Raw genomic sequence first — 11,141 nt, 5'->3', positions numbered from 1 at the left:
GGCGGTATGCAAATTGGAGTGCGTCTAGGTTTTCTGGGATAATGGTGTTGATGTGAGCCATGACCAGCCCTTCAAAGCACTTCATGGCTACCAACGTGAGTGCTACGGGTCAGTAGTCATTTTGGCAGGTTACTTTAGTATTCTTGGGCACAGGGACTATGGTGGTCTGCTTAAAACATGTTGGTATTACAGACTCAGTCAGGGACAGGTTGAAAATGTCAGTGAAGACACTTGCCAGTTGGTCAGCACATGCTCAGAGTACACATCCTGGTAATATGTCTAGCAGTCATCTTTTCTCTGTACAGTTTCAGGAGGTTTGCATTTTGTTGACAGCTGGATTAGCAACTATAACAGGAGCTGTCAAAAACACTTCAACAACCCTTAACTGGAAGAATTCTGCATGGTAAGGAATTACACGAACTGAGCTGTGATGAAATAAACATTTGCTGGAGCTGATCACTGTGCTGCTAGCTGAGGGCTGCAGTGGAGCTGATCGCTGTGCTGCTAGCTGAGGGCTGCAGTGGAGCTGATCACTGTGCTGCTAGCTGAGGGCTGCAGTGGAGCTGATCACTGTGCTGCTAGCTGAGGGCTGCAGTGGAGCTGATCACTGTGCTGCTAGCTGAGGGCTGCAGTGGAGCTGATCACTGTGCTGCTAGCTGAGGGCTGCAGTGGAGCTGATCGCTGTGCTGCTAGCTGAGGGCTGCAGTGGAGCTGATCGCTGTGCTGCTAGCTGAGGGCTGCAGTGGAGCTGATCACTGTGCTGCTAGCTGAGGGCTGCAGTGGAGCTGATCACTGTGCTGCTAGCTGAGGGCTGCAGTGGAGCTGATCACTGTGCTGCTAGCTGAGGGCTGCAGTGGAGCTGATCACTGTGCTGCTAGCTGAGGGCTGCAGTGGAGCTGATCACTGTGCTGCTAGCTGAGGGCTGCAGTGTGGTTGAAGAAAGCTTTTGGTGGTCAAAACAGAAACCGGTGGTCTAGCTAACTAAAAACAGTAAACACTGAATCAGCACCGTCAGAGGACTTAACCTGAAGTGGTACTAACTAAGCTAATAAGATCAGGCTGAACAGACATGCTGGTTTTCCATAGCAGACAGACCTGGCATGTAAACTCAGTAGTAGGTTAAATCCATGATTAGACACTGGACCTCAGACACAGTAGGAACCATGGCCATCAACTGGACGGGATTTCAAAAATGTAAACTGCTCGGGATAGCTCTGAGCCGATTCCCAGAATCCGCTTAAATCCACTGCACTCTGGCTCTATCCCGTGCAGATGTGTCACCACGTCCTCTAACCGTGTAGCTAACTGAATTACAGCCTTGCCCACAGTGCTCCAGGGTGACTTTTCACCCCTCCCCAATACTAACTTTAACCATTTGTAGGGAAACTGCAACAAGGTCGGCATATAGGGAAAATGTCACACTACTCGCAAACCCTTCTCTTCTGAAGAATCACATCATTGATGTCAACTGTTTAATGACGGTAAAGACATGTCATTTGCAGGACATTAATTAACCCAATACAACCACACTTTGTGTGATTGCTACATTTCAAAAATGGTAGCCAATTACTGCATCTTGGAGGTATGTAACATAACATTATAACCACACCAGTGTTAAGGATTAGTAACAATTTATTAGAGGGGGTTAAAAATGACAATAACAAATACATGAGAGAAAAGTCATAATTCTCCTGTACATATCTAAAAAATAAAAAAAATCTTAGCAGCAAATGATAGATTTGCAGTTAGCATTAGTCAAACCAGAAGTTCAATGCATTACTTTATGGGGGGGGGGGGGGGGGGAGGGGGGGGGGGTGTAATAAAGACTCATAGCATGTAAGGGATCTAGTAACTATTCCACAGCTGAAATTCCAAATAAAACATGGGATGGAGATGAGACTTAACCCACTGGACACAAACCGGTAGAATCAACATAAAAAAAAATCTATGACGTAGAAACAAATGTGATGATGAATCAAGGTGGAAAACTGAGCCGATTCTCAAGTCATCAACATAAAAGGAATTTGGAAAATGTGTCCTTTTTTCACCTAACTTATATCCAATGACATGGTTCAAATATAGATTTTCTTACATTGAGAGTTGTCAACTTGCGTGAATTCAATCAAATGTAGGATAAAAACTAGAGGTTGAACTGACGTCTTTGCCCAGTAAAGTAATACTTGTCTTACAAAAGTGGGTTGTAACCATTAATGGCCATCTCAGATCTGATTTGAGGGACTGTATGGGGGGGGAGAAGAGAATTTGTTTTAATGATTTGGGTGAGAGGGTGATTCTGAAAATCAATCCTATACATAAAAGCACATTGTGTTTTAAACAAATATATTTCCTCACAACTGTAAACATATTCCTGTTCAAGTGTATATTGCAATATCCTTTCTGTATATCAAATATTTAATAAAATAAAACAAATTCTATTGACATACACAAAATTAAATAAATTAAGACAGTCCAAGGGATCTATGGAAGTAGTAAAACTATTATTTTATAAGGATTTATATCCTTGTATGTTATCGAAGCCTGGGCATTTACTAAATTACAAGCGAGTACACAACATCTGAGATATGCATTTCTTATAAAAAGACAATGTTACTATAACACCTAAAGTTATTGGCAAATGGAATGATATTTAAAAACGATTGTTCACCATTTTCCATTCCATAGTTTTGGCTGCTTTTTGCAATCTCCGTTTACGGCAAGGTATAGTTCAGAAAAGGTAGGATACCTGAACAATACAAATATTATAAAGGAAACCACATACGCGTGTGTATAATGTATGTGGACACCTCTTCAAATTAGTGGAGTCGGCCATTTCAGCCACACTCGTTACTGACAGATGTATAAAATCAACAATTACATTTTTTTTTTTTTATAAAATAAAAACGAACACAGCCACGCAAACTTCACAGACAAACATTGGCAGTGGAATGGCCTTATTGATGAGCTCAGATGACACATTCCCAACAAGCCAGTTCGTCACATTTCTGTCCTGCTAGAGCTGCCCTGGTCAACTGCAAGTGTGGTTATTATGAAGTGGCAACATCTAGGAGCAATAACAGCTCAGCAGCAAAGTGGTAGGCTACACAAGCGCACAGAACGGGACCGCCGAGTGCTAAAGCGCATACATTTAAAAAAAAATGTCTGTCCTCGGTTGCAACACTCACTACTGAGGTCTGGGGCTGTTTTTCCATGGTTCGGGTTAGGTCCCTTAGTTCCAGTGAAGGGAAAGCTTAACGCTACAGCATACAATGACATTCTACACAATTCTGTTCCTCCAACTTTCTGGCAACAGTTTGTGGAAGGCCCTTTCCTTTTTCAACATGACACTGCCCCCTGTACACAAAGCGACGTCCATACAGAAATGGTTTGTCGAGATCGGTGTGGAAGAGCTTGACTGGCCTACACAGAGGCCTGACCGCAACCCCATCGAAGATCTTTGGGATGAATTGAAACACCAACGGCGAGCCCGGCTTAATTGCTTAACATCAACGCCCGACCTCTAATGCTTGTGGTTGAATGGAAGCAAGTCCCAGCAGCAATGTTCCAACATCTAGTGGAAAGCCTTCCCAGAAGAATAGAGGCTGTTATAGCAGCAAAGGGGCGGGGACCAACTCCATATTAACACCCATGATTTTGGAATGAGATGTTCGACAAGCAGATGTCCACATACTTTTGGTCATGTAATGTAGTTCATGTCAATGTGACTAATTCAGCATTCTAGTAATACAGCCAAAATCCACAGTAGTGTCTTAAGGAATGCAGAAGCTTTTCACACTACCTAAAGTAATAAAGAAAGTAACAAGACCAGTCACAACATCTGGAACTTAGATATTGTTATACAGAAATTCAGGTACAGTATCATCTGTGACATTTTGAAAATTGCTTTAAAAAAAAAAAAAAACGGGCCGTACCTGTATTAGAGCCAGATAAAAACACCACAATAATATTATACCCTAATTTCTCAGGATATCTAAATGAACAAGAGTTTGTTTTACTATAATACTGTTGAACTTTAGATTAACAAATTCTATTGGACTTAAAAAATAAACATTTTTGGTTACAATAGGCTGCCTGAGAATTCTGCTTTCATGTTTTTCCCCAAAACCTCTAGCTTGCCATTACCTTCGACGTTCACTCAGACTGCAAGTTAAGAGCGGAAATGCTAGCCTGGCAGTAGCAGGTCAGTTTGTGCTTTAGCCAACTCCTCTGTCGAGTTCGCTGTCATGCCATAAACAGTAAGGCATAACAAGAGATGAGTTGACTAAAGCACTTACATCATATCTGTAACCTGGTTATTGATCATGGCAAAAGGTGTGGGAAATATCTTCAAAAATCTCAATCCCTTTTCAAATGAAGAGAGGAAGTGGAGAGGATTAGTCTTTAGCATGTATCCCAACACAGCACCCTATTCCCTATGTAGTGCATTATTTTGACGAGAGGCCATAGGGCTCTGGTCTATAGTAGTGCACTATAAAATGAGTAGGGTGTCATTTTGGACACATCCTTAGTTTAATCCCTTTCAACAGGCTGCCGTGGGACAAACGCCAACCACTAAGTCACAGAATATGAGTAGTCAAGTCTCCCGTACCCTGTCGCACCAATAGGATCCTACAAGACATCTCAGTTTGCAGTCTCTGCAGCTATTGGAATATAAAGTCAATAATCACACAACCACAGTTGGCAACTCCTTGAAGGCAGCAGCAGAATGACACGACGGGGCTCAGAGTAAACAGTGTTAGAAGAGATCAACGTCGTCGTGGCTGCGTCGCAGACCACCTAGTACCCAATCATGCTCCTGATCATGGCGGGTTTAGAGAAGGGCCAGCCGTACTCGTTGGGCACGGGGCCATTGACGTTGCATTCGAAGAAGGAGAACATGGGGAACCAGATGCGGGCCCTGCGACTCTGCTGGTAGGCCCTGGTGTTAGCCAGCGTGTGGTAGTACAGGAACAGCCTGGTTGTGATGTAGAAGGCGATGAAGACGTCGATGGAATAGTGTTCATGGGCCGCCAGGATAAAGAAGATGCCAAACAAGTTCAGGACCCAGGACAAGGTGTGGATGAAGTTCCAGCCTCGCGGGGTATCTGTTAGTGAATACATACAAGCAGAACATTGAACAATGTGTTAAGATGGTTTTGAGTTTCAGTTATGTTCTGTTCCAATCAGGAAGAGAATGACAACTTCAAGTGATCCTGTAGATTGATATAACAGTTTATAGACGTCAGTGGTCTGGTCTTCATGTAGTCATAGCTGATGGACACACGACGTACAGAAGTTCTTCCCACTACAGTCATTGACATCTTACAGTCTGCACCAAGAGGACAGTAACAATAAATGATATGGAACACTTACATTCTGTCACAAAGAAGTTGAGCATGGTGATGACCACCGTGTGACCGCTGAACATGTAGTCCCCACACGTATGGACCCCTGTGAGGGACATTCCAAATCCACTCCATATGGCCAGAGCTCGATGCAGTTTGGCCCACATGTCACCATACACCTAGGGGAAAGAGAAGGAAAAAGTCACAATTGATATGCTAGCCTGTTGTGAGAAGTGTAAATTGCCACCCATAGCCTGTGTACAGCAGGGGGGGGGTAAACTAATCCCCACCGCGGGTCGCATTCCATCTTCACCGAATGCGACCCGCGGTGCGACTTCAGAGGGCCAAACTTAAAATTAGTTACATTTGCACGACGTCAAAATTTGCTAAAAAGATGGATATGACCATCACTTTTGGAATTTTTTTTATCAAGCTGGACAGAGTGAAGACTATAAATGTAGGTCCATCATTTCTAAACAGTTTTGATTTAGTTTTGATTTAGAGTGGTGGTACCTTTCCTGAGCACTGCAGGTGCTGTCCTGGCACTGACAGGGAGGTCACAAACATGGTGATGCAACGCAGCATGAACACTGTTCCCATGAGGCTGCACAGCCGCCGCAGTAGAATGGACCTTAAGCAGAGCAAACATTACACACACATTAACATAGCACTTACCACAACTTCAATAACTAGGCCAATGGTTTTCAAACCTCTCCTCAGGCACCCTTAAAAGTTTCACAATTTTGTTGTAGCCTTAAAAACTAGCTCACCTGATTCATGTAGTCAAAAGCCTAATGTTTAGTTGGCTAGTTGAATCAGGTGTGCTAGCTCTGGAATAGATCGAATACATGAAACAGGTTACCTGGAGGAGAAGCTTGAAAACTCCTGGACAACACACTCCTATTCGACACGATTCCTCTATTCTAGTCAGGGAGAAATTCTAGACACTAGCTCAAAAAAAACAATATAATAATAATAAAGACTAGGCTGTGTGAGGAACATGTTTTCCTATGGACCAGTCAGTAGCCAGTACTCTACCTGTGCTTGTGCAGAAGCAGAACTAGCAGCCAGATATTACACAGGATGACTCCACATGCCTCTGCCATGGCAAAGGCCCATGGTATTCTAGGTACACTGTTAAAAAGAAAGAAAAATGGTTATAGGCTGATCTTCAAGCTGTCTGCTACGAAGCACTGTGGGTTATTCTCCCAGGCTTAGAGAACTTTATTTAAAAAAAAAAAAAAAAAAAAAAGAGTCACTGACGCCTAATCACTAATAACCAGATGGAAAGTATTAACCTATATATTCAACATTACTTAACTGGAACAAACTAAATAGCCTAGTAGATTTCTATCCCAATTAAAGGATGCAAAAAGGGTCATCCAGCGCAACTGGGATAACACCTGACAAACCTGCATTAAAAGTTCTCACAAAAGGCTAAACCTTTTGCTATTTCACTATGCCGCGTCTCCACGTCAACCTCTAGTCCTGCTAGACCATAAACATAGAGCTACATTCAGCCTAGTTACTGCTTAGTCATTTCGCCAACAGTAATCTGCCACATTATCACACCACGAGTAAGTCGGACTCAGCACTCGGTGAGAACAAGCCGGACATTCAAGCGCCGCCCAATGGAAGTCATTGTGAACAGAAGATTAGACAATCCAAGAACACTTAATGGCACCCCATTCCTATATAGTGCACTACTTTCAACCAGGGCCCATAGAGTAGTAGTACACTTCATGGGAGCAATTTGGGACACACACACACCATGTCAGGCTTATAATAGACAGTTGCTATCAGAAAGTAGGGCAAGTATCACAATGTCCATCCAGACTGATTCCCCCCTCAACAGCTTGATTGCTTGTTTTAACAGATCACAAGATGCTGCATGTGCACCATCATGTATAATTTCACTGTCAAGACAAACTTTCACTGCTGCTCTGAGAGCCTAGTCAGGGTTGTATTCATTAGTCGGTGTCCGACTAATGAATACATTTTGCAACGGAAGCCATTTACTCCAAACGGAAAACATTTTTGCTATAAAAAAAAAGAGTTTAAAATGAATTAAATTCAGATTAGTTCCTCCCCCATTTAATTCGCTTGTATTTGGTTCCTTGTAACATGTCGTCACCAAAGCATCAGTTATGTTGACAATCGGAAAAGAGGTGCTTTCTGAAAAGTCACAAGATCAAGTCGGTCTAAATGTACATACATCGTTTAGGATGTAGGGGAACAACATGAGCAACACACCTGTCTAAGAAAATGTCTGGCAAGGGCGGGTAGGTGCGCATGTCCGGCACCCTCTCGTGCACGATCACCATGACGAAAGAGGTAAATCCAAACACAAACACCACATAGACGGCACTAAGCACCGTCTTCCAGTACTCAGGGTCCAGCCTCCCGCTCCCTCCATGCTTGTACTTCCCATTCCTATACTGAAGATACTGCTCTCCAACCGGTGCTGTGTCAGCGTTAGAGTTATCGCACTCTCTACTGGAGTCTCCGTTGCAGTGCCAGTCCCCACCCTGAGGCGAGTGTCCGTCGAACGGGACCCCCAGCTCCTCCAGGATGTCTAGGTTTTGTTTCTGCAGCTTGCGGAGGGACACCATCAGCCTCTTGATGTCCCCCAGCACCTTGAGTTCCAGCGGGGGAGAGCGGAGGTCATATTCACTTAGGGTGAGTAAGGACATGCCATCCAGACGGTGCTTGTTGCACAGTAGGTCTACATAATGGCAGAAGCCCTCGTCCTTCAGCCACTTGGCTACATGCTTGGTGGTCCAATGCCGGATGCTCAGCTGGGTACTACTAGACATCTCCCCTTCACTCTGTAAACTGTAGAAGACAAAAACAAAACGACAAGATTAATCTCGACTCCAAAACCAAATCAAACACGTGCTCTCAAAAAGGGAGACTGCATTCCTGATTTGACCTCGTTTTATATGTGATTCATTAAGAAATGCTAGTGTCCGTGACTGAATTCAAACATGACTTTGTGTCTGGGGTGTGGTTTGATGTGGGTCTCACAGGTGGGAAGAGTTAGCCAAATTATTTCACCAATTAGCTTCAGCAGGCTGCTGTTTGACGTTGCAAATTTGGTTACCTCATCTCTGGGGGACAGTTCTGGACCTTCAAATATTTTCATGTCGCACATCTTTTAGTTGTCTCATTAAATGCTTTCAATAGTTGTATAGGAATTTCTACAATTTACAATTGGTTTGAGGTTAAGTCATTAAATTTGGAGCTATTGAACTTTTAAAATATTGTCCCATGTGCATTGTGTAATTTACTGATGTGCATTGTGTAATTTACTGATGGTCTAACTATCCAGGTTGGATTGTTCAGCAACTATGGGACAAAACGGACGGGGTTGGTTTAGATTGTATTCAATAAACATTGTCAACATACAGCTGCACAATGAGCACTTGTTGTCTATCAAATATAATGTTACAGTTGTTGGTTAGCGATTTTTTTGTTGTTGCCATATTAACATAGTCAAAACAAGGAATCAAGAAGAAAAAAAACCCGTAATGAAACGAGCCACTTAGCATTCCCCAACATGGCAGTTTCTTGTCATTGTTGCTAGCCATTTGGCCATCCGGAATCACAACACGAACATCTGTCCCATTGAAGCATGGGTTTCGTTACGTTCTCAGCAAACCCATCTATAGAATCGACTAAGTGGAGAGGAGAAGAAAAAAATGCTCTGCCGATGTGCCCTTGAGCAAGGCACTTAACCCTAATTGCTCCTGTAAGTTGCTAAATGACTAAAATGTAAATGCTAAGGATCGGGTCGCGTACAGCTGCGCTCTGAATTGATTACTTAGGTGCTGCCAGCAGGATTGAAATAAACAAGGAAAACTTACTGTACCCTTCATTCCGTGACTTAACATCCCCCCATCTTGTAAATCTCTGTTTCGGACGAGACTGACTTTACACGTTGTAGTCAATTTTGACACTAGAATAAAATGTTTCAAACTCATAACGATGCCACATAAGCCATTTTCAAAACGAGACAAGCTTTTTAAAGGGCAGTCGCTCTTTAAGATTGTCACAGGAAACATGCATATCACATGAAAAGATATGCACTGTATGGAATAGACAAAGTCCACATATCGACTGGAGGAGCCAGTACCATTTCTAAAGAGAAAACACTGTCATTACACAAGCCACTGATGAACTAGGCAGTCACCATGTTTCACTGAATCAGCAATAGTCTGGTTCCGTGTCTAGCATAACATTTCTACACGAGGGACTTACTTTCCACTGCTTCAAGACAATCTTATCCATTTCTTCCAGTCTGGTTAAATTGTAGTCACTCAAAGCAGTTTTCAGCTAAACTTCTAAAGGACTAACGTTAAGTCTAGCCTACAGTACACTGTCAGACAAGTAATTGTGTAATACAGCCTAGTTAAAAATCAGACTACATAGAGGTCAGTGTCCCTGGCAAGACAAACTGTCCCATGGCATGTCCCCATGCGATTGCATTTCCCCACTCACCTCTTGCAACCATTAAAACGCAATACAGAGAACTAGTGTGGGGTGCTAATATGCACAGGTCACTCATTATACTAAACAACAAGACAGACAGAGAGCGAGAAGGGTGGTGACATCTCTGGCAATAGCCGAGGAACGCTGAACTCCGTTCTCGTATATCCGCTACTCTGGCAACAGCCAACTGTCTCCAGCAGGCCAGGCAGGGGTTAGTTAGCTAACAGTAGCTAGCTAGCTAGCCAGCCAGCCATACACCGCTTTGGCTTTAACTACAGAGTTAGCTAAGTGTACGAGTGACTGATATACCTCCAAGCCCAGTTAGCTTGCTGTGTGGATAGGCTAGCTATGTAAAACACATTTCAACGCTCAGAATACATTTGCTATCAGCAACGTGTACATTCCGGTATAACGTCACCAGCTTGTTGGTATGCAAACGTTAGCCTGATATGTTAGCTAGTTAGCAATCTAGCAGTAAATACTCACCGGAATTCAGACACAACTGTTAGTTAGCTGCCGCGGAGAGTAAATTGACTATATGGCATCTCACATGAGTCTGACGAAACTATATTTACGTTTACGGTGATAAAACGATTGAAGCAAATCATTTCGTTCCGCTGCTGGTTAGCATCTGCTTTGCTGTTGACATTACTGAAGGCGCTCCGTAAACACTGGAAGAGCCGCGCACCACGTAGTTTTCTCGTAATGAGCAGAACATTGCTCATATCTCAATATATAGCCACTATACTGACCTCTACTGGTGAAATGACAGTATCGGTATGCAAAGACAGCAGCACAGTATGTACTCTGAAACAATGTATTGTTGATGACCAATAAAGTAACCTAACGTCATGTCAGCCTGGTCTCAGAAACTAGACGTAACATAGTAAATGGGTAATCCAGGAGACTTAATTTAATATGGGTATGTTATGTTTGGTATGGATACATAAGACAGAAAGATATGTCGAGCAACCCAAAGGTTGTGTGTTTGGTGTTTGAATCTCATCACGGACAACTTTAACATTTTAGCAACTACTTACTACTTTTTTTTTTACTCCTAACCCTTTAACCCAACTCATAACCTTAACCTTAACCCCTAGCCTAGCTAACGTTAGCCACCTAGCCAACTAGCTAACATTAGCCACAACAAATTGGAATTAGCTATTTTGTGACTATTTGTAAGAATTACAATTCATAATGTATTGTACGAATTGCAATTTGTAACATATCATACTAATTGTAATTTGTAACATATACAAAATGGTTGATGACACCCACAAATTAGTACATGCCATACGAGACGTAACA

General features: G+C 42.8%; 1 protein-coding gene across 4 annotated transcripts; it reads right to left on the bottom strand.

The window, feature by feature from the left end:
- Window positions 1-1,614: 1,614 nt before the first annotated feature.
- Window positions 1,615-10,550, bottom strand: LOC106589877 (sphingomyelin synthase-related protein 1). Of its 4 annotated transcripts, none has more exons than XM_014180285.3 (6): window positions 10,320-10,550; window positions 7,596-8,177; window positions 6,381-6,476; window positions 5,856-5,973; window positions 5,371-5,521; window positions 1,615-5,102 (listed from the first exon to the last, which is right to left on the bottom strand). In XM_014180285.3, the coding sequence occupies exons 2-6, from the start codon at window positions 8,156-8,158 to the stop codon at window positions 4,795-4,797; spliced, it is 1,236 nt and encodes a 411-aa protein (XP_014035760.2). In that variant the 5' UTR covers window positions 8,159-8,177; window positions 10,320-10,550; the 3' UTR covers window positions 1,615-4,794. The 4 variants fall into 4 exon arrangements, with proteins under 4 accessions (XP_014035760.2, XP_045566157.1, XP_014035762.2 ...); XM_045710201.2 differs by lacking the exon at window positions 10,320-10,550 and adding an exon at window positions 9,603-10,240; XM_014180287.3 differs by lacking the exon at window positions 10,320-10,550 and adding an exon at window positions 9,843-10,240.
- Between the last annotated feature and the right edge of the window lie 591 nt (window positions 10,551-11,141).

Source organism: Salmo salar, chromosome 28 (genome assembly GCF_965601325.2).
Source record: "Salmo salar chromosome 28, fSalSal1, whole genome shotgun sequence".
In the NCBI taxonomy this organism is placed as follows: Eukaryota; Metazoa; Chordata; class Actinopteri; order Salmoniformes; family Salmonidae; genus Salmo; species Salmo salar.
The sequence above is the reverse complement of the archived record's forward strand: the minus strand, read 5'-3'. Positions and strand labels throughout refer to the sequence as shown.

Bases quoted from the DNA above. Each gene is read 5' to 3' on its own strand.
- LOC106589877 (XM_014180285.3), bottom strand. From the start codon at position 8,158: ATGTCTAGTAGTACCCAGCTGAGCATCCGGCATTGGACCACCAAGCAT. The intron at 5,522-5,855 runs GTACCACCACTC...TCTTTCCCCTAG, and splicing joins ACCTGCAGTGCTCAGGAAAG to GTGTATGGTGACATGTGGGC. The intron at 5,103-5,370 runs GTAAGTGTTCCA...ATTCACTAACAG, and splicing joins CAACTTCTTTGTGACAGAAT to ATACCCCGCGAGGCTGGAAC.